The sequence below is a fragment of the Columba livia genome, chromosome 34 (genome assembly GCF_036013475.1).
Source record: "Columba livia isolate bColLiv1 breed racing homer chromosome 34, bColLiv1.pat.W.v2, whole genome shotgun sequence".
NCBI classification, from domain to species: domain Eukaryota; kingdom Metazoa; phylum Chordata; class Aves; order Columbiformes; family Columbidae; genus Columba; species Columba livia.
The window spans coordinates 124,955-151,193 of record NC_088635.1 but is presented as its reverse complement, the minus strand read 5'-3'; the positions used below and the strand labels follow the sequence as shown (position 1 = coordinate 151,193).

Genomic DNA, 26,239 nt, shown 5'->3' with positions numbered 1-26,239 from the left:
ATCCATCACCGCGTCCCCATCCCTATGTCTCCATCCCTGTATCCCCATCCATCTATCCCCATGTCCCCATCCCAGTGTCCCCATCCCACTTGCCCCCCCCATGTCCCCACTGTCCCCATGTCCCCACCTTGTGCGCCAGGGACTCGAAGATGCTCCAGCACAGCTCCCAGGTGAGGTGTCCCCATCCATCCCCGTGTCCCCATCCCTGCATCCCCATCCCTCTCTCCCCATCCCAGTGTCCCCATCCCACTTGCCCCCTCCATGTCCCCACTGTCCCCGTGTCCCCACCTTGTGCGCCAGGGACTCGAAGATGCCCCAGAAGAGCTTGCGGGTGAGGTGCAGCTCCTCCTCGGAGCTGACGCCCTGGTTGGGCCAGCCGCTGGGCAGGCAGTAGTACTTCCAGCACCGCTCGTAGTGGTTGGTCAGCAGCTGGGGGGCACACGGGGGACATCAGGGGAACCCCCGTGTCACTGGGGACCCCCCCGTGTCACCCCTCCCGCACCCACCTTGAGGGGCATCTTGGCGAACTCGTTGAGGATGGGGACGTCAAAGACCAGGCGGCGCAGGAGGTGCTGCAGCATGGACGGACGGATGGACCTGCGGACAGGGGGACGCGAGAATTAGGGGGACAGGGGGACATGCGGGGGTTGGGGGGACAGGGGGACATGGGGGGGTTGTGGGGACACAGGGGGTTGGGGGAGGGGTGAATATACGGGGAGTATTGGGGGGGGTTGGGGGATTTACAGGGGATATAGGGAGGCTGGGGGGGTGCAGGGCTTTTGGGGGTGACACAGGAGTATGTGGGGGGTTGGGGGTATGTGGGGGTTCAGGGGAGGTTTGGGGGTTCAATGGACTATGTGGGGGGTTGGGGTGGTTTGGGGGGTATGTGGGGGTTCAGGGGGGGTTTGGGGGTTCAATGGGGTATGTGGGGGTTCAGTGAGGTTTTGGGGTTCAGGGGTCCCCACCGGCACAGGGCCATGAGGCACTCCTCGATGACACCGAGGGGTACATGGGGGTTCAATGGGATATGTGGGGGTTCAGGGGGGTTTTGGGGTCCCCACCGGCACAGGGCCATGAGGCACTCCTCGATGACGTCGCGCTGGGCCTTGGTGAGCGCGCGGCCGCGGGACAGCCGGTACACGGTGTGCAGCATGGAGTCCACCATGATGGCGCGGTGCTCGGTGCCGGCGAACAGCGGCGCGCACTTGGTGACCAGCGGCAGCACCGCCTGGCACAGGTACCGGTTCAGCGCCAGCGCCATCTCCGTCGTGCTGAACGTGGCCTGGGGGGGCACAGGGCGTTTGGGGGACCCCACAGCCATCCCACGGGGTACGGCACGTCTGGGGGATCCCATGGCCACCCCATAGAGCACATCTGGGGGACCCCATGGCCATCCCATGGGGTACGGCACGTCTGGGGACCCCACGGCCATGCCATAGAGCACATCTGGGGGACCCCATGGCCATCCCACGGGGTACATCTGGGGGACCCATGGCCATCCCATTGGGTATAGTTCATCTAGGGGACCCCATGTCAATCCCACAGAGCACATCTGGGGGACCCCATGGCCATCCCATTGGGTACGGCTCATCTGGGGGACCCCACGGCCATCCCATAGAGCAGATCTGTGGGACCCCATCTCTATCCCATTGGGTACAGCACATCTGGGGGACCCCACGGCCATCCCACGGGGTGTGGCACATCTGGGGGACCCCATGGCCATCCCATTGGGTATAATTCATCTAGGAGACCCCATGTCAATCCTATAGAGCACATCTAGAGGAGATAAGGGGGACCCCAAACCCATCCCATAGGGCAGAGGAGATGAGGGGAACCCCAAACCCATCCCATGGGGCAGAGGAGATGAGGGGAACCCCAAACCCATCCCATGGGGCACAGGAGATGAGGGGGACCCCAAACCCATCCCATGGGCCAGAGGAGATGAGGGGAACCCCAAACCCATCCCATGGGCCAGAGGAGATGAGGGGAACCCCAAACGCATCCCATGGGGCAGAGATGAGGGGAACCCCAAACCCATCCCATGGGGCAGAGATGAGGGGGACCCCAAACCCATCCCACGGGGCAGAGGAGATGAGGGGGACCCCAAACCCATCCCATGGGCCAGAGGAGATGAGGGGGACCCCAAACCTATCCCATGGGGCAGAGGAGATGAGGGGAACCCCAGGACCCATCCCATGGGGCAGAGGAGATGAGAGGGACCCCAAACCAGTCCCATGGGGCAGAGGAGATGAGGGGAACCCCAAACCCATCCCATGGGGCAGAGGACATGAGGGGAACCCCAAACCAATCCCATGGGGCAGAGGAGATGAGGGGAACCCCAAACCAGTCCCATGGGGCAGAGGAAATGAGGGGAACCCCAAACCAATCCCATGGGGCAGAGGACATGAGGGGAACCCCAAACCAATCCCATGGGGCAGAGGACATGAGGGGGACCCCAAACCCATCCCATGGGCCAGAGGAGATGAGGAGGAGCTCAGGACCCACCCCACAAGGCAAGGCCCGGTCTGGGGGTCCTGGGGCCGGTTTGGGGGTCCCGGGGCCGGTTGGGGGTCTCACCGTGTCCAGCGAGGCGGCCGCCCGCATGTCGGGCAGGAAGCCCACCTCCAGCACCCGCAGCAGGAACTCCTGGCTCTCCACCCCGTACACGCGGTCCAGGAACAGGACCATGGGCGCCTTGTGCTCAGGGACGAAGCTGGCGGCCATGCGTGGCTCCAGCACACTGCCGTCTGGGGAGGGGGGGGGGGGCACGTTGGGGGGGCATCCTGCACCCCCAAACCCCCCTGTGCCCCCCAGACCCCTCTGCACCCTCCGGACCCCCCCCTACATGCTCCTACATCCCCCTGCCTGCACCCCCCTGCATCCCGTGACCGGATGGGCACCCCCAAACCAGGGAATCCCCCAAGCCCAGAGAACCCCCAAAACAGGGACCCCCCCCATGTGGGTGGGCATCCCCCTGCACCCCCAAAAAACAGGAAACCCCCAAACCCAAAGACTCCCCCATCTGGTTGGTCACTCCCCTGCATCCCCAAACCAGGGAACCCCCCCAAACCAGGGAACCCCCCCAAACCCAGTGACTCCCCAAAACAGGGACCCCCCCCATGTGGGTGGGCATCCCCCTGCATCCTCAAACCAGGGAACCCCTCAAACCCAGAGACTCCCCAAAAATAGGGACACCCCCATAAATAGGGATCGCCCATAAACAGGGACCCCCCGTCTAGGTGGGCATCCCCCTGCACCCCCAAAACCAGAGAACCCCCTAAAAACCCAGGTACCCCCAGTCTGGCTGTTCCCATGTTCCCCCCAAAGCCGCTGCTCCCCCGGTGTCACTGGGCACCCCAAGAGCCCCCCAGCCCAGTTCCCCCCAGTGTCACTGGGCACCCCCACATCCCCCAGCCCAGTTCCCCCCCAGTGTCGCTGGGCACCCCAAGAGCCCCCCAGCCTGACGCCCCCTGTCCCCCCTCATCCTTGGGACCCCCCCGGTGCCCCCCCGGCCCCCACCTTTCCCGAGGGCGGGGATCTGCAGGGGGAGGCTGATGACCCCCACCAGGTCCTCCAGCGGCACCAGCGAGCGCAGGATGGCGCGGATCCGCAGCGCCTCCCCCTTCCCGGCCTGGATCAGCTGCGGAGGGGGACACGGGGGGTCACCCCAGGCTGTGTCCCCTCCTCGGGTGTGTGTCACCCCGTGTCCCCACCCGGGTGTGTGTCAACCCCCATGCCCCCCCCGGGGTGTGTGTCACCCCCTGTATCCCCCCCAGGTGTGTGCCACCCCCGTGTCCCCCCCCAAGGGCATATGTCACCCCGTGTCCCCCCCCGGGTGTATGTCACCCCCCGTGTCTTCCCCGGGGCGTGTGCCACCCCCATGTCCCCCCCAGGGTGTGTGTCACCTCCCGTGTCTCCCCCGGGGCATGTGCCACCCCCATGTCCCCTCCCCCCCAGGGAGTGTATCACCTCCCATGTCCCCCCCGGGGTGTGTGTCACCTCCCGTGTCCCCCAGCTGTGCATCATCCCGTGCCCCCCCCGGGGTGTGTGTCACCCCCATGCCCCCCCCGGCTGTGTGTCACCCCATGCCCCCCCCGGTGCTCACGTGCATCTCGGGGGCGCAGCGGCCCAGCAGGTCGATGAGGGCGGCATAGAAGGACATGATAGCGTTGCCCAGGTGCACACGGGTCTCCTCGGGGGGCTCCTCGGGTCCGAATCTGGGGGGACAGGGGGGGCAGAGGCGGTTGGGGGGTGGGAGACACAGGGGTAGCACTGGGGGGACATGGGGAAACACGGCATCGCTCCAGCCACCCCCACCCTGCCTATTCACAGCTCATCCCATCCATTTATGGCTCCTCCTGACCAATCACAACTCGTCCCGCCCATTCACGGCTCCTCCCGCCCATTCACGCCTCGACCCGTCCATTCACGCCTCGACCCATCCATTCACACCTCGACCCGCCCATTCACTGCTCCTCCCGACCAATCACACCTCGTCCCTCCCAGCGCACCCAATCACGTCTCGCCCTGCCCACTCCCAGTTCCCGCCCATCCCGAGGCCCCGCTTACGGGGTCTGGATGGAGTTGGGGGCAGCGGATTGGGTTGGGGGGATCTCAATGGGGCTGGGGGGATCTCAGTGGGGCTGGGGGGAATCTCAGTGGGGTTGGTGGATCAGGATTGGGTTGGGGAGTTCTCAATGGGGTTGGGGGGATCTCAATGGGGCTGGGGGGATCTCAGTGGGGCTGGGGGGAATCTCAGTGGGGTTGGTGGATCAGGATTGGGTTGGGGAGTTCTCAATGGGGTTGGGGGGATCTCAGTGGGGTTGGGGGGGTTCTCAGTGGGGTCGGTGGAACAGGATTGGGTTGGGGAGTTCTCAATGGGGTTGGGGGGATCTCAGTGCGGTTGGGGGTATCTCAGTGGGGCTGGGGGGAATCTCAGTGGGGCTGGGGAGATCTCAGTGGGGTTGGGGGGATCTCAGTGGGGTTGGTGGATCAGGATTGGGTTGGGGAGTTCTCAATGGGGTTGGGGGGATCTCAATGGACCCACTCCCATGTCCCGCCTAATCACAGCTCAGCCCCACCCACTCCTGGTTCCTCCCGCCCACTCACGGCTCCCGCCGGCGCTCCCGCCGCCCGCTGGGTCCGTCCCGGGCCGGGTCCTGCGCGATGGCGATGGCGTCCTGGATGGCGGCCAGGAGCCCCGAGCCGCCCTCGCCGCGCAGCGCGGGCCCGAAGCACTCGGGCCGCCGGATCAGCAGCCGCACCACCACGTTGGCGTTCTCCTCCACGCTCTCCCCTGCGGGGACATGGGGATGTCCAGGGACGCCCGGGTGCTGGGGGGACGTGGGGGTGATGGGGACATTGGGGGACACCAAGTGCCGGGGGGACATGGGGGTGATGGAGACATTGGCGGACACTGGGTGCCAGGGGGACATGGGGGTGATGGGGACATTGGGGGACACCAAATGCTGGGGGGATGTGGGGGTGACAGGGACATTGGGGGACACTGGGTGCCAGGGGAACATGGGGGTTTATGGGGACATTGGGGGACACTGGGACACCAGGTGCCCAGGGGACATGGGGGTGATGGGGACATCGGGGGACACTGGGACATGCGGGTGACAGGGACATCAGGAGACACTGTGACACCAAGGGCCGGGGGACATGGGGGTGATGGGGACATTGGGGGACACCAAGTGCCGGGGGGACATGGGGTTGATGCGGACATTGGGGGACACTGGGACATGGGGGTGACAGGGACATCAGGTGACACTGGGACACCAAGGGCCGGGGAACATGGGGGTGATGGGGATATCGTGGGACGTCGGGACACCAAGTGCCGGGGGGATGTGGGAGTGATGGGGACATCGGGGGAAAACTGGGACATGGGGGTGACAGGGACATTGGGGGACACCAAGTGCCAGAGGGGACATGGAGGTGATGGGGACATCAGGGGACACCATGACACCGAGTGCTGGGGAGACATGGGGGTGACGGGGTTCCTCAGGGAATGAGAACCCAGGTTGGGGACATGGAGGTGACAGGGACACCCCAAGACCACCTGGGCCCCCCAGTGTCAACCCATGACCTACCCATTGTCACCCAGGGGACACCCCAGGACCCCTTCCGTGTCACCCCAGTGTTCCCCCCACGGTCACCAGGGTACCACGATGGGGGCATGGGGGTGACAGGGACAGCAGGACACCCGGGGACACCCCAGGACCCCTCTCATGTCACCCCAGTGTTCCCCCCATGGTCACCAGGGTGCCACGATGGGGACATGGAGGTGACAGGGACAGCGGGACACCCGGGGACACCCCAGGACCCGTCTCGTGTCACCCCAGTGTTCCCCCCATGGTCACCAGGGTGCCAGGATGGGGACACGGGTGCAGGGACCCACAGCATGGGGACACAGGGACCCCAGGGTGGGGACACAAGGACCCCAGGGTGGGGTCAGGGGACACAGTCCCCGGGGGGGGGACACGGGGACCCCCCGTCCCTCACCGTTGACGAAGACGGCGAAGCGCAGGAAGTCGAGGTAGCGCTCGCCCCCGCAGGGGTTCCAGCCGATGTCGGGGTAGCCCTTGGCCAGCAGCATGGGGCAGCTCTGCAGCCCGCAGCTCGCCAGGTACGTCACCACCTGCGGGGACACGGGGACGTGTCACAGCCCTGGGGACGTCACAGCCCTGGGGACGCGGTCCCCGTGTCACCCACTTTACCTTCTCCAGGTCCTGCTCCTTCAGCGCCAGCGCCAGCTCGTTGTTGTCGATCACGGACGCGGCCGCCACGTCCAGGGGGGTCGAGCCCCTCATGCCTTTTGGGGACAGGGCGGGGGGTGTCAGGGTGACAGATGTTGGGGGGGTCAGAGTGATGGGGGACATGTTGAAGGGGTCAGGGTGACAGGGGTGGCAGGGAGGGGGCAGGGGTGGCAGGGGTGACAGGGAGTGACACTGGGGTGCCAGGGAGGTGACAGGGGGTGATGCAGGGGCACTAAGGGGTGACACTGGGTGACAGGGAGGGGACAGGGGTGGCAGGGAGGGCCGGGGGGGGGTCGGGGTGGCATGGGGGTGACAGGGGGTGACACTGGGGTGCCAGGAAGGTGACAGGGGTGGCAGAGGGTGACGCTGGGGTGGCAGGGGGTGATGTGGAGGGGACAGGGGTGGCAGGGGGTAACACTGGGGTGACGGGGTGACACTGGGGTAACAGGGAGGTGACAGGGTTGGCAGAAGGTGATGCAGGGGTGGCAGGGGGTGACAGGGAGGGGACGGGGTGCCAGGGGGTGACAGGGAGGGGACAGGAGTGGCAGGGGGTAACACTGGGGTGACAGGGAGGTGACAGGGTTGGCAGAGGGTGATGCAGGGGGTGACAGGGAGGGGACTGGGGTGGCAGGGGGTGACAGGGAGGGGACAGGAGCGGCAGGGGGTGACACTGTGGTGACAGGGGGTGACACGGGGGTGACACGGGGGTGACGGGGGGGACACCCCACCCAGGCCGATGCTGCTGTTCTCCAGCAGGTAGCCCAGGTGGTCGAACATCGCCCGCTGGTTCTGGCGGCTGATGCGGCAGAAGTAGCAGAGGAAGCGGCAGCAGTTGGTCACCATCTTGGGGAACCGGATCTCCTGGGGGACACGGGGACAGGAGGGGTCAGGGGACACTGCGGGGACACTGAGGGGACAGCGGGGGACAGGGGGCTCACCTTGGATTCGCCGCCCCCCAGCACGCTGACCATGACCTGCATGACGGTCTCGTGCATCCCCAGCGCCCGCATCAGGTTGGGGTGCTGGTAGAAAACCCTGTTGTTCATGATGTTCCTGGGGGGGACACAAAGGGGACACGGGGGGGGTCACCGAAGGGTGGCTGGGGGTCCTGAGGGGGTTATGGGGTGCTGGGGGGGGATGTGGGGTGCGTACAGGGGACACGGGGTGCCTGGGGGCACCTGGTGGGGACACAGGATGCTGATGGGGACAGAGGGTGCCCAGGGAGGGGACAGGGCGCACAGGGGACATGGGGTGCCTGGTGGGGACACGGGGTGACTGGGGATGCCCACTGGGGACATGGGGTGACCCAGGGGTGCCAGATGGGGACACACGGAGCCCATTGGGGACACAGGGTGACCCGGGGGTGCCAGATGGGGACACGTGGTGCCCGTTGGGGACTCGGGGTGACCCAGGGGTGCCCGCTGGGGACACATGGTGCCCATTGAGGACTCAAGGTAACCCAGGGGTGCCAGACAGGGACACGTGGTACCCGCTGGGGACTTGGGGTGACCCGGGGGTGCTCGCTGGGGACACGTGGTGCCCGTTGGGGACTCAGGGTAACCCAGGGGTGCCTGCTGGGGACATGTGGTGCCCATTAGGGACTCGGGGTAACCCGGGGGTGGCCGCTGGGGACACATGGTGCCCGTTGGGGACTCGGGGTGACCCGGGGGTGCTGGATGGGGCCATGCGGTGCCCGTTGGGGACTCGGGGTGACCCGGGGGTGCTGGATGGGGACACGTGGTGCCCATTAGGGACTCGGGGTGACCCGGGGGTGCCCGCTGGGGACACATGGTGCCCGTTGGGGACTCAGGGTAACCCGGGGGTGCCTGCTGGCGACACGTGGTGCCCGTTAGGGACTCAGGGTAACCCGGGGGTGCCTGCTGGCGACACGTGGTGCCCATTAGGGACTCGGGTTGACCAGGGGGTGCTGTTGGGGACTCGGGGTGAGCCAGGGGTGCCCGCTGGGGACTCGGGGTGACCAGGGGGTGCTGTTGGGGACTCGGGGTGAGCCAGGGGTGCCCACTGGGGCCAGGCGGAGGCCGCACGCACCCGATGCTCTGGATCATGAGCATCTCCTCCTCGGGGCCCATCTGCACGATGAGCAGCGAGCGGATCTGGCCCAGGCACTGCAGCAGCGCCTGCGTGTCGGGCACGGAGCGGGCGCTGATGCTGTAGGCCTTGGGCAGCGCGCGGCACAGCTCGCCCAGCCCGTCGTACTGCCGGTGCAACAGGCTGAACATGGCGCGCACCAGCTCGGGGCTCTGGATGAACGACTCCTGCGCCCAGTGCACCATGGTCTGCGAGATCAGCTCCTGCAGCGAGCCTGCGCGCACACGGGGACGGATGGGACCCACGGGGACAGCGTGGGGACACATGGGGACAGGGACACGTGGGGACAGATGGGACCCGTGGGGACCCATGGGGACAGGAACAGGTGGGGACAGATGGGACCCATGGGGACAGGGTGGGGATACATGGGGACAGGAACAGGTGGGGACAGATGGGACCCGTGGGGACACATGGGGACAGGAACAGGTGGGGACAGATGGGACCCATGGGGACAGGTGGGGACACATGGGACCCATGGGGACAGGGACAGGTGGGGACACATGGGACCCATGGGGACAGGGTGGGGACACATGGGGACAGGAACAGGTGGGGACAGATGGGACCCATGGGGACAGGGGTGGGGACAGATGGGACCCATGGGGACAGGGACAGGTGGGGACAGATGGGACCCGTGGGGACACATGGGGACAGGAACAGGTGGGGACAGATGGGACCTGTGGGGACAGGGGTGGGGACAGATGGGACCCATGGGGACAGCATGGGGACAGGGATAGGTGGGGACACATGGGGACACATGGGGACAGGGACAGGTGGGGACAGATGGGACCCGTGGGGACACATGGGGACAGGAACAGGTGGGGACAGATGGGACCTGTGGGGACAGGGGTGGGGACAGATGGGACCCATGGGGACAGCATGGGGACAGGGATAGGTGGGGACACATGGGGACACATGGGGACAGGGACAGGTGGGGACAGATGGGACCTGTGGGGACAGGGGTGGGGACAGATGGGACCCGTGGGGACAGGGGTGGGGACAGATGGGACCCATGGGGACAGGACAGGGTGAGGACAGATGGGACCCGTGGGGACAGCATGGGGACACATGGGGACAGGGATAGGTGGGGACACATGGGGACAGGGACAGGTGGGGACAGATGGGACCCGTGGGGACAGCGTGGGGACACATGGGACCCGTGAGAACAGCGTGGGGACACATGGGACCCGTGGGGACAGATAGGGACGCATGGGGACAGATGGGGTACCCCCCTGGGGACAAGGGTGGGGACAGATGGGACCCATGGGGACAGGGACAGATGGGGACAGGGACAGATGGGACCCATAGGGACAGATGAGACCTATGGGGACAGGGACAGGTGGGGACAGATGGGTACCCATGGGGATGGGGACAGGGACAGGTGGGGACAGGGACAGGTGGGGACCCAGCCTGAGGCCACCACCGCCTTGGGGACACCTCAGTTGCCACCTTGGGGACATCCTGACCATGCCCGGGGGACACTTCGTTCAGCCCCTTGGGGACACCCCCTGTCCCCCCTCCCTGGGTGTAAGTGGCTCCTTTTGGGGGGGCCCACACAACCCCAGCACCTTGGGGACACCCCACCTGCCCCTGTCCCCACCCTGTCCCCACTCACTGGGTGCAGGTGGCTCCTCGGATGGGGTCTCCTCGGGTGCCGGGGGGGGCCCACGCAGCCCCAGCACCTTCTGCACCAGCCCCAGCAGCCGCTGCCGCAGCGACGCCTCTTCCTCCTCCTCCTCCTCCTCGGTCACCAGCTCGATGCCTGGGGGGGGGACACACACGGTGGGGGGGTCAGGGGGTCCCCATGTCCCCAGGGGGTGTCCCCAGGGTGTCACTCACCGCAATGGGCCAGCAGGTCGTTGTGGAAGTCGAGCAGCTCGTCACGAATGTCCTCGGGGACGGGACAGTCCTCCTCGTCCGCACCCCCCTTGTACTGCAGCAGCATGTTGACCTGGGGACACGGGGGACATGGAGGGACACCGGGGACATGGGGGGACAGCAGGGTCAGCGGGACATGGCCCACGGCCAGCGCCCTGCTGCTGCCCCCCCGCACAGGCCCCCATGTGCCCACGCAGGTCCCCATGTCCCCACACAGGTCCCCATGTCCCCACACTGGCCCTCTCTCACATCCCCACACATGTCCCCATCCATGTCCCCACTCAGGTCCCTGTGCACATCCCCAGAGATGTCCCAGGGGTGTCCCTATGTCCCCACACATCCCCGTGTGTGTCCCCATTTCCCGCACACATCCCGCAGGATGTCCCCAGGATATCCCCAGGGGTGTCCCCAGGATGTCCCCAGGGGTGTCCCTATGTCCCCACACATCCCCTGTGTGTCCCCATTTCCCGCACATCCTGGTGTCCCACAGGATGTCCCCAGGGGTGTCCCTATGTCCCCACACATCCCCTGTGTGTCCCCATTTCCCGCACATCCTGGTGTCCCCAGGGGTGTCCCTATGTCCCCACACATCCCCATATGTGTCCCCATTTCCCATACACATCCCCCAGGATGTCCCTGGGATGTCCCCAGGATGTCCCCAGGGGTGTCCCTATGTCCCCACACATCCCCGTGTGTGTCCCCATTTCCCGCACACATCCCCCAGGATGTCCCCAGGGGCGTCCCAGGGGTGTCCCCAGGGATGTCCCTGGGACGTCCCCAGGGTGTCCCCGGGGTGTCCCCAGGGGTGTCCCTACATCCTCACACATCCCCTGTGTGTCCCCATTTCCCACACACATCCCCCAGGATGTCCCCAGGATGTCTCCAGGGATGTCCCTGGGATGTCCCCGGGATGTCCCCGGGATGTCCCCAGGGGTGTCCCTACATCCTCACATATCCCCTGTGTGTCCCCATTTCCCGCACATCCTGGTGTGTCCAGGGGTGTCCCTATGTCCCCACACATCCCCATATGTGTCCCCATTTCCCATACACATCCCCCAGGATGTCCCTGGGATGTCCCCAGGGGTGTCCTTATGTCCCCACACATCCCCGTGTGTGTCCCCATTTCCCGCACACATCCCCCAGGATGTCCCCAGGGGCGTCCCAGGGGTGTCCCCAGGGATGTCCCCAGGATGTCCCCAGGGATGTCCCCATGGTGTCCCACGGCGTCACCTGCTCCTGGGGGGGCGAGCGGAACTCGCGGGTGCGCCGGGCGGTCTCGGCGGCCGACATGGTCATGGCGCGCATGAGCTGGCCGTAGCGGCGCCGCTGGTCGCGCTGCAGCCGCTCCACGTGCCGCTCCGAGAAGGCCACGATGGCCTCCACGCGGTGCTGCAGCTCCCGCTCGCAGAAGTACTGCAGCAGGTTGCACATCTGCGGGGACACGGGGGACACGGGGGGACAATGTCAGCTGGGCGGCTTGAGGGGGATCGGGGCGTCCCTGGGGGTGGCACTGGGGACGGGGATGGTGGGTGCAGGGAAGGATGGGGCGCCCAGGGAGGGGACATGGGGACAGGCACCATGGGGAGGGACAGGGTCCCCAGGGAGGGGACATGGGGACAGGCACCATGGGGAGGGGACATGGGGACAAGGTACCTAGGGAGGGGACATGGGGACAGGCACCATGGGGAGGGGACATGGGGACAAGGTGCCCAGGGAGGGGACATGGGGGCAGGCACCATGGGCAGGGACAGGGTCCCCAGGGAGGGGACATAGGGACAGGCACCATGGGGAGGGGACAGGACCCCCTGAGAGAGAAAATGGTGACAAGGTCCCCAGGGAGGGGACATGGGGACAAGGTACCCAGGAAGGGGGCACAGGGACAGGTATTGAAGGAAGGGGACATGGGGACAAGGTACCTAGGGAGGGGACATGGGGACAGGCACCATGGGGAGGGGACAGGGTCCCCAGAGAGAGGACACGGGGAGAGGTACTGAAGGGACAGGACATGGGGACACGGCAACAAGAAACCAAGGGAGGGGACATGGGGACAGGCACCCCAGGGATGGAACAGGGTCCCCAGGGAGGGGACATGGGGGCAGGCACCCCAGGGATGGAACAGGGTCCCCAGGGAGGGGACATGGGGGCAGGCACCCCAGGGATGGAACAGGGTCCCCAGGGAGGGGACATGGGGGCAGGCAACCCAGGGGTGGAACAGGGTCCCCGGGGAGGGGACACGGAGACAATGTCCCCAGGGAGGGGACATGGGGACAGGCAGCCCAGGGAGGGGACACCGGGACTGTCACCCTGAGGACAGGGACCCTGGGGAGGTGACACAGAGCACGCAGGGCTGTCACCCTGGGGACAGGGACCCTGGGGAGGTGACACAGAGCACGCAGGGCTGTCACCCTGGGGCCAGCCCCCTCACCTCCAGCTTGACCGACTCGGGCAGCTTCATCTGCAGCAGCCCCTCCTCCAGCCCGTCCTCCTCCTCCTCCTCCTCCTTCCTCTCCCTCTCCTCCTCCTCCATCTCCCCCGCCTCGATGGCCTTCCTCCTCGCCTCCTCCTCCTCCTCCTCCTCCTCCTCCTCGCCCTGCGCCGGGGGCTCCCTGCGCGCGTCCCCGAACAGCCTGGGCTCGATCATCCTCAGGACGCGCCGCACGTCGGCGTCGCCCAGCGCGCCCACGGCCAGCAGCGCCGACACCAGCTTGAGCACCGGCACCAGCTGGAACTCCACGCTGCCCCCCACGGGGTCCCGCGCGTGGGGGCCCCCCCCGGCCACCGCCTCCGCCAGCATCCTGATGGCCCTGGTCCCCAGCATCCCCAATGGGATGCCGGGGCTGAGCGGCGCCCGCCCGGCGCCGGCCGCCAGGACGAAACAGGGCTCGGCGAAATGGGGCTGGGGTCTCAAGCAAGCGCTCGGCCCCACGCCGGGGGGTCCCGGCGCGCGGCCACCACCGGGGAACAGCGTGATGGCCTTGGTGGCGTCGGTCATGGGGATGATGAACTCAGCGCTCATGGAGGCGCGGGCGCGCTGCGCCGCGTCCAGGTGCATGGCCAGCAGCAGGTCGTAGTAGCCGGCCCGCAGCGGCCCCGGCAGCTCGGCGCTCTCGATGGCGAAGAGCAGCTGCGCCTGGTCCACGTGGCTGCAGAGCGCGTGCGCCACGCGGTTGTTGCCCAGCGCGCACACGGCGCAGTACAGCTTGAGCGTGTGCCACTGGAAACGGAGCAGGTCCTGCCGCTCCGACAGCTCCAGGATGTCCAGGCACCTGCGGGGACAAGGGGACAATCACGAGGGGACACGGAAGGAACCGAGGTGGCCTCGGAATGGGAAAGTTGGGGATGCGGGATGAACGTCTCCCAGGGATGGGGCACTTGGAGACACGGGACCAGGAGTTGATGGGGAGGGGACCCTTGGGGACACAGGATGAACATCTGCCAGGGAGGGGACCCTTGGGGTCACGGGACCAGGAGTTGATGGGGAGGGGACCCTTGGGGACACAGGACCAGGGTCTGCTGGAAATGGGACCCTTGGGGACACAGGACCAAGAGCTGATGGGGACGGGACCCTTGGGGACACAGGATGAACATCTCCCAGGGATGGGGCCCTTGGGGTCACGGGACCAGGAGTTGATGGGGAGGGGACCCTTGGGGACACAGGACTGGGGGTTGATGGGGAGGGGACACCAAGGTCTCCTGGGGATGTGACCTCTGGGGACACGGGACCAGGGTCTGCCAGGGATGGGAGCCTTGGGGACGCAGGATGAACATCTCCCAAGGGTGGGACCCTTGGGGACGCAGGATGAACATCTCCCAGGGATGGGAGCCTTGGGGACGCAGGATGAACATCTCCCAAGGGTGGGACCCTTGGGGACGCAGGATGAACATCTCCCAGGGATGGGAGCCTTGGGGACGCAGGATGAACATCTCCCAAGGGTGGGACCCTTGGGGACGCAGGATGAACATCTCCCAGGGATGGGAGCCTTGGGGACGCAGGATGAACATCTCCCAAGGGTGGGACCCTTGGGGACGCAGGATGAACATCTCCCAGGGATGGGACCCTTGGGGACGCAGGATGAACATCTCCCAAGGGTGGGACCCTTGGGGACATGGGCCTGGGGGCTGATGGGGATGTGACCGCTGGGGACACCACACCCCCATGTCCCCGAGGGCCGTGTCCCGCGTGGTCCCCGGGGGTCCCACCTGTTCTCCTCGGGGATGTGCAGGGCCATCATGACCAGGGGCTGCGTGCACTCGACGCCCCAGCCCTGGCGCTCGCCCAGCCGCGTGGTCTCCACGGCCAGGAACTCGTTGGGCATGCGGCTCCAGGTGACGGGCGTCAGCGCCTGGATGGCCAAGCGCGGCGGGCACTGCGGCTCCGGGTTCTTCCGCTCGCTGCTGAACATGGCGGCTGAGATGGGCATGATGTTCTGGGGGGGACACAGGGGTGAGAGGGGGGACACAGGCGCCGGGACACCCGCTGCCCCTAGAGACCCCCAGGTTCCCCTTGGTCAACCCTACTGACCCAAAGAGACCCCACCACCCCAGGAGCCTGAGCTCTCCTTGGTCCATCCTGTTGACCCCAAGACCCCCCCACAATCACCCCCAGAGCTCCAGGTTCTCCTTGGTCAACCCTGTAGACCCCAAGACCCCTCCCCAGACCCCCAACCACCCCCAGGGCTCCAGGTTCTCCTTGGTCCATCTCATAGACCCCAAGATGCCCCCACAGACCCCCAACCACCCCCAGGGCTCCAGGTTCTCCTTGGTCCATCTCATAGACCCCAAGACGCCCCCACAGACCCCCAACCACCCCCAGGGCTCCAGGTTCTCCTTGGTCCATCTCACAGACCCCAAGACGCCCCCACAGACCCCCAACCACCCCCAGGGCTCCAGGTTCTCCTTGGTCCATCTCATAAACACCAAGACCCCCCCACAGACCTTCACCACCTCCCCAGTGGCCCCAGTTCCCCTTGGCCCGTCCAACAGACCCAACGACTTCTACCACCCCCAGAGCTCCAGCATCCCCTTGTCCCACCCCACTGTCTCCCCATAGACCCCATTTGTCTCCCCATGACCCCACAGTCTCCCCACAGACTCCACTACCGCCCAGGGGGACCCAGGCATCCGGGCAGTCCCGCTCACCTTGAGCTTGCCCAACTCAAACTGGATGACGTTCTGGCTGGTGGGGAGGGCGAAGACAGCCGGGAATAGCTTGGTGTTGGGTTCCACCTTCACGGACAAAGACGGTGAGACCCCTGGGATGGGGACAGGACCCCCCAGCGCCTCCCGACACGGGGGGGTCACCCACCTGGAAGAAGGTGTTGATCTCCTTGCCATTGGCGGTGAAGGTCATGAGCCCGGTGGCCAGGTCTACCAGGCAGCCGATGACCAGGTCGCTGTGGCTCACGCGCGCCTGCTGCCCCGTGCTGGCAAACTCGCCCCCCCACACCATGTAGCAGTTGCTCCGCTTGATGCTGGGGGGGGAAATGGGGGGGGTGAGGGGGTGACCTTCCCCATCACCCCCCAGGGACCCCCAGGTCCTGTCCCACTCCCTGTCACCCCCCTGGGGACCCCCAGGTCCTGTCCCACTCACTGTCACCCCCCAGGTCCTGTCCCCTTCCCCATCATCCTCCCGGGACCCCCAGGTCCTGTCCCCTTCCCCATCACCCCACCAGGGACCCCCAGGTCTTGTCCCCTTTCCTATCACCCCCCAATGACCCCCAAGTCCTGTCATCCCCCCCCGTCCCGTGTCCTGTCCCCCTTCCCCATCCCTCCTAGTGATCCCAGTTTGGGGGTCCCGGTTGGGGGTCCCAGTCCCTCCTGGCTATCCCAGTTTGGGGTCCCAGTTTGAGGGTCCCAGTTTGGGGATCCCAGTTTGGGGATCCCAGTTTGGGGGAACCCAGTTGGGGGTCCCGGCTGGGGTCCCGGTTCGGGGGTCCTTGTTCGGGGGAACCCAGTTGGGGTCCCGGTTGGGGTCCCGGTTTGAGGATCCCAGTTGGGGGTCCCGGTTGGGTGGTCCCGGTTGGGGTCCTGGTTTGAGGATCCCAGTTTGGGGGAACCCAGCTGGGGGTCCCAGTTTGAGGTCCCAGTTTGGGGGAACCCAGTTGGGCGTCCCGGTTGAGGGTCCCAGTTGGGGGTCCCAATTCGGGGTCCTGGTTGGGGTCCCAGTTGGAGTCCCAGTTCGGGGTCCCGGTTGGGGTCCCACTTTGGGGTCCCGGTTGGGGTCCCAATTCGGGGGTCCCGGTTGGGGTCCCGGTTGGGGTCCCACTTTGGGGTCCCACTTTGGGGGTCCCACTTTGGGGGTCCCGGTTGGGTCCCACCGCCCGGCACCTGTCGTGGACATTGCCCCTGTCGTCGCCCATGGTGACGGTGACGGTGCGCACGCGGGACAGCTCGAAGGCCGGGTCGTGCTGGTGGAAGTCGGGGGTCACCCAGCCCACCCAGACGCTCGAGGGCTCCTGCCCCGCGAAGATCCGCACCGAGTAGTAGTACTGGGGGGGCACAGACGTCAGGGGGGCGGGGGGAGTGGGGGTGTGGGGATGGGGACAGGGCGGGGGATGCAGGGATGGGGGACAGGATGGGGACAGGGATACAGGGATGGGGACAAGGATGGGGACAGGGATACAGGGATACAGACAGGGATAGGGACAGGGAGACAGGGATACAGACAGGGAGACAGGGATAGGGACAGGGAGACAGGGATAGGGACAGGATGGGGACAGGGAGACAGGGATAGGGACAGGGAGACAGGGATAGGGAATGAGATGGGGGACAGTATGGGGACAAGGATGCAGGGATGGGGACAGGGATAGGGAATGAGAGAGGGGACAGGATAGGGACAAGGATGCAGGGACAGAGACAGGAATGGGGACAGAGATGAGGACAGGATGGGGACAGGGATACAGGAACAGAGACAGGGATGGGGACAAGGATGGGGACAGGGATACAGGGATGAAGGACAGGGATGGGGGACAGAATGGGGACAGGGATGGGGAACAGGGATACAGGGATAGGAGACAAGCATGGGGACAGGGATGGGGACAAGGATAGCAACAGGGATAGGGAACAAGATGGGGGACAGGATGGGGACAGGGATACAGGGATGGGGACAGGGACACAGGGACAGGGGACCGGCCTGGGGACAGAGATGTGGGCACAGAGACCCCAGGGCCCACAGAGGGGGTTTCGGGGCGGCGGGGGGCACCCCAAGCGTACCGTGGTGGTGTTCATGATGACCTCGGGGTCGTCGCGCTCGTCGGGGACAACGTCCTCCTCGAGGCGGGGGACGCTGGGCACGGCGGGGGGGGGGCGCAAACGCTGTCTTCCTGGCCTTGAACAGGAACCTGGGGGGGCACAGGGCCGGGGGGGGGGGTCAGGACCCCCACATTGGGTGACAGCCCCCCACTCCCCGTGCACCCCAACGCGCTCACCCCCGGCGGGTCTTGCCCTTCTCGGTGGCCGCGTCCTTCTCGTTCTCGGGGGGGGCCTGCTCGCGGGGGGGGCGCGGCAGCGGGGCCCCCCCCGGGTGCTTTGTCGCCATCGCCGTCGCCCTCGGGGTGCCGGGGACCCGCCGAGCGCCGCAGCCGCTCAAACTCCGACAGGGGGTCAGCTCCGGCATCCTCGGGGGGCTCGGGGGGGGTCTGGGGCAGGGGGGTGGCCCCGGGGGTGCAGCGGAAGCGCGGGTGGAACTGCACAGGGAGGCTGAGGCGCAGGAACAGCAGCTCGGGGGGGGCGGCCGGGGAGCCCGAGGGCCGGTGGCTCAGGCGCAGGCAGGGGGGGGTGTCCACCGTCCCATCCATGCGCGTCACCTGCGGGACATCCCAAAAAGGGAGGTGGGACACCCCATAAAAGGGAGGTGGGACACCCCAAAAATGGGAGGTGGGACACAGAGGGACCCCAAAGCCAGGGGTCACAGCAAAGCAGGAACCCCCTGGGGATTGGGGAGCCACGAGGACACCCCCAGCTCTTGAGCATCCTGCATCCCTGGGGACCCCCAGCACTGAACATCCCGCATTCCTGGGGACCCTTGGGGACCCCCAGCACTGAGCATCCCCCACCCCTGGGGAACCCCCAGCATAGAGCACCCCCATCCCTGGGGACCCTTGGGGACCATCCAGCATTGAGCATCTCGCATCCCCGGGGACCCCCCAGCACTGAGCATCCCCCACCCCTGGGGACCTCTGTGGACCATCCAGCACTGAGCATCCCCCAGCCCTGGGGACCCTTGGGGACCATCCAGCACTGAGCATCCCCCATCCCTGGGGACCCTTGGGGACCATCCTGCATCCCTGGGGACCCCCAGCACTGAGCATCCCCCATCCCTGGGGACCCCTGGGGACCATCCAGCACTGAGCATCCCGCATCCCTAGGGACCCCCAGCACCGAGCATCCCCCAGCCCTGGGCACGCCAGGGTGTCCCTCTGACCTCGAGCTGGGGGTGGTCGGGGGGCACGGTCTCGAACTGGGGGAGGCTCTTGGTGAACCAGAGGGCGATGGGGCGCTTCATGTTGACGGCGAAGGGCTCGAAGCCCTCCTGCAGCCCGCAGATGCTGAAGAAGCGCAGCGTGCCCACGTCCTGGCCCAGGTTCAGCCGCCCCTCCTGCTCCTGCCCCACGCTGCACACGGGCACGAAGCCTGGGGGGCACCAGGGGTCACGGGGGGGACACCCAGGTGACAGGGTGGGGATGTGGGGACATGGGACACAGGGATACCCAGGGGGTCACAGATGGGACACAGGGACCCCCAGGTGACAGGGTGGGGATGTGGGGACACAGGGACACCCAGGGGGTCACAGATGGGACACAGGGACCCCTAGGGGGCCAGGGTGGGGATGTGGGGACACAGGGACCCCCAGGGAGTCACAGATGGGATCAAGGGGACACAGGGACCCCCAGGGTGCCAGTGTGGGGACATGGGACACAGGGACCCCCAGGGTGCCAGGATGGGGATGTGGGGACACAGGGACCCCCAGGGTGACAGGGTGGGGTCAGGGGGACACAGGGACCCCCAGGGTGGAGATGTGGGGACACAGGGACCCCCAGGGTGCCAGGGTGGGGTCAGGGGGACACAGGGACCCCCAGGGTGGGGATGTGGGGACACAGTTACCCCCAGGGTGACAGGGTGGGGTCAGGGGGACACAGGGACCCCCAGGGTGGAGATGTGGGGACACAGGGACCCCCAGGGTGACAGGGTGGGGTCAGGGGGACACAGGGGGACACAGGGACCCCCAGGGTGGAGATGTGGGGACACAGGGACCCCCAGGGTGCCAGGGTGGGGTCAGGGGGACACAGGGACCCCCATGGTGGGGCCACGGGCCCCCACGCACCGTCGCCCACGTCGAAGTCCCGGAAGGCCACCTCGGAGCCCGCGTCGCTGATGAGCATCTCCCCGTTGAGCGTGAAGCTCATGTGGCACTCGCCCAGGTCGATGAGGCAGCCCACGACATCCCCCGCCTGCCACGGCCGCCCGAACGGCTCGCTGCCCACGTGCCAGCGCTGCGCCTGAGGGACACGGGGACAGCTGGGGACACGGGGGTGAGGGACAGGGGGACATGGGGGACACGGAGGGTGAGGGACAGGGGGACAGCTGGGGACGTGGGGGGTGAGGGACAGGGGGACATGGGGGACACGGGGACACCACGGGTCAGGGACATGGGGTCAGGGACACGGGGACACAGGGACACCATGGCTCAGGTACACGGGGACAGGGACACGGGGACACAGGGACACTGCAGCTCAGGGACACAGGGACAGGAGGACACGGGGACACTGTGGGTCAGGGACACCGCGGCTCGGGGACACGCGCTCAGGGACACAGGGACACCACAGCTCAGGGACATGGGGACACGGGGAGACCACGGCTCAGGGACACGGGGACAGGGACATGGGGACACGGGGAGATGGGGGACGTAGCGGGTCAGGGACACGGAGACACAGGGACACCGCGGGTCAGGGACACGGGGGACATAGGGGGTCAGGGACACGGTGACACGGGGATAGGGACACGGGGACATGGGGACACCGCGGCTCAGGGGCACGGGGACAGGGACATGGGGACACAGGGACATAGGGACACCACGGCTCGGGGACACGGGGGACACCGCGGGTCAGGGACATGGGGGACACGGAGACACCGGGACAGGGACATGGGGACACCGCGGCTCAGGGACACGGGGACACAGGGGCATGGGGGACGCAGGGTGACCAGGGACACGGGGGACACAGGGGACATGGGGGACACAGGGTCCCAGGGGTCTCTGAGGGTTCCAAGGGGTTGTCTGGGGGTCCCGGGGGAGTCTGAAGGTCTTGGGGGGCTCCAGGGAGCTTGGGGGGTCCCAGGGGTTTTTGGGGTTTCCAAGGGGTTTTGGGGCTCCCAGGGGTCTCTCGGGGGTCTCTGGGGTTCCCAGGGGTCTCTGGGTGGTCTCAGGGGTCCCAGGGATCTCTGGGGTGTCCTGGGGGTTTTGGGGGGTCCCAGGGGTCTGTGGGGAGATCCCAGGGGTCTGTGGGGTTCTCTGGGTGCCTCTGGGGGAATCCCAGGGGTCTCAGGGGGGGTCTCAGGGTGGTCTCAGGGGTCTCTGGGCCCTCAAGGGGGTCTCAGAGGTCTTGGGGGGTTCCCAGGGTGGTCTCAGGGCTCTCTGGGCCCTCAAGGGGGTCTCAGAGGTCTCAGGGGGTTCCCAGGGGTCTCTGGAGGTCTCAGAGGTCTCTGTGGGTCTCTGGGGGTTCTCAGGGGGCTCTGAGGGGGTTCCCAGGGGTCTCTGGGGTCCTCAGAGGACCCTGGGGGTTCCCAGGGCCTTTTGGGGGTCTCTGGGCTCTCAGGGGTTTTGGGGGGTTCCCAGGGGGTCCCAGGGGGCCGGGCTCTCACGCGGTGCCCGTTGAACACGTAGGCCATGTCGTCAGCTCCCAGCTCCACGTCGGGGCGCAGCTGCGGCCGCGCCCACCCCACGCGCATGTCCCCCGTGGTCACGGCCTCGAACTCGAAGTACCACTTCCCGGCACGCGCCGCGTACCCGCGCTCGGCCCGGAACACCCGCCAGCGGTCCACCCCGCCGCGGGGGGCGCTCTGCGACGCTGCGGACAGACACACAGACACCGTGACCCCACGGTCCACCCCGCCGCGGGGGGCGCTCTGCGACGCTGCGGACAGACACACGGACACCGTGAACCCCCCGGTCCACCCCGCCACGGGGGGCGCTCTGCGACGCTGCGGACAGACACACGGACACCGTGAACCCCCCGGTCCACCCCGCCACGGGGGGCGCTCTGCGACGCTGCGGACAGACACACGGACACCGTGAACCCCCCGGTCCGCCCCGCCACGGGGGGCGCTCTGCGACGCTGCGGACAGACACACGGACACCGTGAACCCCCCGGTCCACCCCGCCACGGGGGGCGCTCTGCGACGCTGCGGACAGACACACGGACACCATGAACCCCCCGGTCCGCTCTGCGACGCTGCGGACAGACACACGGACACCGTGAACCCCCCGGTCCACCCCGCCGCAGGGGGCGCTCTGCGACGCTGCGGACAGACACACGGACACCGTGAACCCCCCGGTCCGCCCCGCTGCGGGGGGCGCTCTGCGACACTGCGGACAGACACACAGACACCATGAACCCCCCGGTCCGCTCTGCGACGCTGCGGACAGACACACGGACACCGTGAACCCCCCGGTCCACCCCGCCGCAGGGGGCGCTCTGGGACGCTGCGGACAGACACACAGACACCGTGAACCCCCCGGTCCACCCCGCCGTGGGGGGCGCTCTGCGACGCTGCGGACAGACACACGGACACCGTGAACCCCCCGGTCCACCCCGCCACGGGGGGCGCTCTGTGACGCTGCAGACAGACACACGGACACCGTGAACCCCCCGGTCCACCCCGCCGCGGGGGGCGCTCTGCGACGCTGCGGACAGACACACGGACACCATGAACCCCCCGGTCCACCCCGCCACGGGGGGCGCTCTGCGACGCTGCGGACAGACACACGGACACCGTGAACCCCCTGGTCCACCCCGCCACGGGGGGGCGCTCTGCGACGCTGCGGACAGACACACGGACACCGTGAACCCCCCGGTCCGCCCCGCCGCGGGGGGCGCTCTGCGACGCTGTGGACAGACACACGGACACCCTGAACCCCCCGGTCCACCCCGCCACGGGGGGCGCTCTGCGACGCTGTGGACAGACACACGGACACCGTGAACCCCCCGGTCCACCCCGCCGCGGGGGGCGCTCTGTGACGCTGCGGACAGACACACGGACACCCTGAACCCCCCGGTCCGCCCCGCCGCGGGGGGCGCTCTGCGATGCTCAGGATGGATGTGGGGGTCTGGATGACCCCAAAGGAACCTGCACCCCCAAACAACACCCTGCACCCCCCAAAAGATCCTGCACCCCCAAACAGCTCCCCACACCCCCTAGGACCCCCACTCACAGCTCTCCTGGTCGGGGGGCTCAATGTTGAAGCCGTAGCCCAGCAGGGTCCGCACCCTGAGCCCCCAAGGACCCCCTGAACCCCCCAGGATTCCCCGGACAGCCAGGACCCCTCCAGGACCCCCCCATGGCCCCCAGGACCCCCACTCACAGCTCTCCTGGTCGGGGGGCTCGATGTTGAAGCCGTAGCCCAGCAGGGTCCGCACCGCCTGGCACAGGCTGTCCCGGTTCGTCTTCTTGGTGCGCTCGTCCAGCAGGTGGTACGGGACCAGGCGGGGGTTGCGCTTGTTCTTGATGTCCTGGGGACACGGGGACATGGGGACAGGGTCACAAGGAGCATGGGGACGTCATCATGGGCATGGGGACACGGGGACAGGGTCACCAGGGACATGGGGACATCATCATGGGCATGGGGACATGGGGACAGGGTCACCGGGGACATGGGGACATCACCATGGGCATGGGGACACGGGGACAGGGTCACCAGGGACATGGGGATGTCATCATGGGCATGGGGACAGGGTCACCGGGGACATGGGGACATCACCATGGGCATGGGGACACGGGGACAGGGTCACCGGGGACATGGGGACGTCACCATAGGCATGGGTATATGGGTATGGGACCAGGCGGGGGTTGCGCTTGTTCTTGATGTCCTGGGGACATGGGGACATCACCATGGTCATGAGGACATGGGGACAGGGTCACCGGGGACATGGGGACATCACCATGGGCATGGGGACACGGGGACAGGGTCACCGGGGACATGGGGACGTCACCATGGGCATGGGACATGGGTACGGGACCAGGCGGGGGTTGCGCTTGTTCTTGATGTCCTGGGGACATGGGGACATCACCATGGTCATGAGGACATGGGGACAGGGTCACCGGGGACATGGGGACATCACCATGGGCATGGGGACATGGGGACAGGGTCACCAGGGACATGGGGACATCACCATGGTCATGGGGACATGGGGACAGGGTCACCAGGGACATGGGGACATCACCATGGGCATGGGGACACGGGGACAGGGTCACCGGGGACATGGGGACATCACCATGGTCATGGGGACATGGGGACAGGGTCACCGGGGACATGGAGACATCATCAGGGGCATGGGGACATGGGGACAGGGTCACTGGGGACATGGGGACATCACCATGGGCATGGGGACATGGGGACAGGGTCACCAGGGACATGGGGACATCACCATGGTCATGGGGACATGGGGACAGGGTCACCAGGGACATGGGGACATCACCATGGGCATGGGGACACGGGGACAGGGTCACTGGGGACATGGGGACATCACCATGGTCATGGGGACATGGGGACAGGGTCACCAGGGACATGGGGACATCACCATGGGCATGGGGACACGGGGACAGGGTCACCGGGGACATGGGGACATCACCATGGTCATGGGGACATGGGGACAGGGTCACCGGGGACATGGAGACATCATCAGGGGCATGGGGACATGGGGACAGGGTCACTGGGGACATGGGGACATCACCATGGGCATGGGGACATGGGGACAGGGTCACCAGGGACATGGGGACATCACCATGGTCATGGGGACATGGGGACAGGGTCACCAGGGACATGGGGACATCACCATGGGCATGGGGACACGGGGACAGGGTCACCGGGGACATGGGGACATCACCATGGTCATGGGGACACGGGGACAGGGTCACCGGGGACATGGAGACATCATCAGGGGCATGGGGACATGGGGACAGGGTCACTGGGGACATGGGGACATCACCATGGGCATGGGGACATGGGGACAGGACCAGGCAGGGGTTGCGCTTGTTCTTGATGTCCTGGGGACATGGGGACATGGGGACAGGGTCACCGGGGACATGGGGACATCACCATGGGCATGAGGACATGGGGACAGGGTCTCTGGGGACATGGGGGTCCCAGGGGGCTCTGGAGGTCGGGGTGTCTCGGGGGGCCCGGGGGTGTCCCCACCAGGTTGGTGCTGCAGGTCCCCAGGTGTGCTGAGATGTGGCCACCAGCACAACCAGGGGTGCTGGGGCAGGGGGAGTGTCAGGGGGGATCCAAGGGGGATCAGGGGGCCCGGGGGGGTCAGGGGGGTTTTGGGGGGGCCTCGGGGGGGGTCAGGGGGGTCCCCACCTGCACGGTGCTGTAGGTCCAGCCCTGCTGGACGCGGTCGCGGGCCCACACGTTGTGCCCGTTCTCGGCCAGGCGATCGACCAGCGTGAGCTGCGCCGGGGTCAGCCGCACGTGCGCCAGGTCCAGCGGCGCCGGCTTGTACCCGTTGGACATGGTGTACCTGGGGGCGCCCCGTGAGCCCCCCGAAACACCCCCCGACACCCCCAGAGCCACCTGGAGCCCCAAACACCCCCCAGAGCCCCCAAACCCCCCCTGACACCCTCAGATCCACCTGGAGCCCCAAACACCCCCCCTGACACCCCCAGATCCACCTGGAGCCCCAGAGACCCACAGACCCCCTGGGACCCCCAAACTGGGACCCCCAAACCACCTTGTACCCATTGGACATGTTGTACCTGGGGCACACCCCGTGAGCCCCCCGAAACACCCCCCGACACCCCCAGATCCACCTGGAGCCCCAAACACACTCCCAGAGCCACCAAACCCCCCTTGACACCCCCAGATCCGCCTGGAGCCCCAGAGACCCACAGACCCCCAGGGACCCCCAAACTGGGACCCCCAAACCACCCTGTACCCGTTGGACATGGTGTACCTGGGGGGCACCCCGTGAGCCCCCCGAAACCCCCTGGAGCCCCAAAACCCCCCGGAGCCCCCAAGACCACCTGAATCCCCAGAGCCCCACAGAGATGCTCAAAGACCCCCAAACTGGAACCCCCAAACCACTTTACACCCATTGGACATGGTGTAGCTGGGGGGGGAAATGTGACACACCCCCCCCCCGAACCCCAAAATCCTGCTGCCCCCCCGAGCCCCCCAGAACCTACGATTTGGGGAGCTTGATCTTCTTGAGGTTCTCCTCAGCCTTCTCATCCGCCATCCCCACGTGGCAGCCCAGCGCCAGCAGGGTCCTGCCAAACGGGGT

At 67.0% G+C, this 26,239-nt stretch overlaps 1 protein-coding gene across 1 annotated transcript in view; it reads right to left on the bottom strand.

Annotated features, from left to right (window-relative positions):
* The window catches only part of RYR1 (ryanodine receptor 1), a 102,491-nt gene that overhangs the window by 49,942 nt on the left and 26,310 nt on the right, over positions 1–26,239 (bottom strand). The window contains 30 exon segments of the mRNA XM_065044230.1: positions 289–429; positions 507–597; positions 1,062–1,282; positions 2,578–2,747; positions 3,520–3,640; positions 4,106–4,217; positions 5,110–5,296; positions 6,505–6,640; positions 6,720–6,814; positions 7,487–7,619; positions 7,697–7,811; positions 8,808–9,081; positions 10,480–10,626; positions 10,704–10,815; positions 11,973–12,173; positions 13,168–14,008; positions 14,943–15,169; positions 15,882–15,968; positions 16,048–16,213; positions 17,070–17,230; positions 17,955–18,051; positions 18,053–18,082; positions 18,170–18,264; positions 18,266–18,547; positions 19,165–19,373; positions 20,065–20,239; positions 21,600–21,805; positions 23,320–23,467; positions 25,318–25,477; positions 26,142–26,225. Coding sequence (XP_064900302.1) covers positions 289–429; positions 507–597; positions 1,062–1,282; positions 2,578–2,747; positions 3,520–3,640; positions 4,106–4,217; positions 5,110–5,296; positions 6,505–6,640; positions 6,720–6,814; positions 7,487–7,619; positions 7,697–7,811; positions 8,808–9,081; positions 10,480–10,626; positions 10,704–10,815; positions 11,973–12,173; positions 13,168–14,008; positions 14,943–15,169; positions 15,882–15,968; positions 16,048–16,213; positions 17,070–17,230; positions 17,955–18,051; positions 18,053–18,082; positions 18,170–18,264; positions 18,266–18,547; positions 19,165–19,373; positions 20,065–20,239; positions 21,600–21,805; positions 23,320–23,467; positions 25,318–25,477; positions 26,142–26,225 — 5,224 coding nt within the window.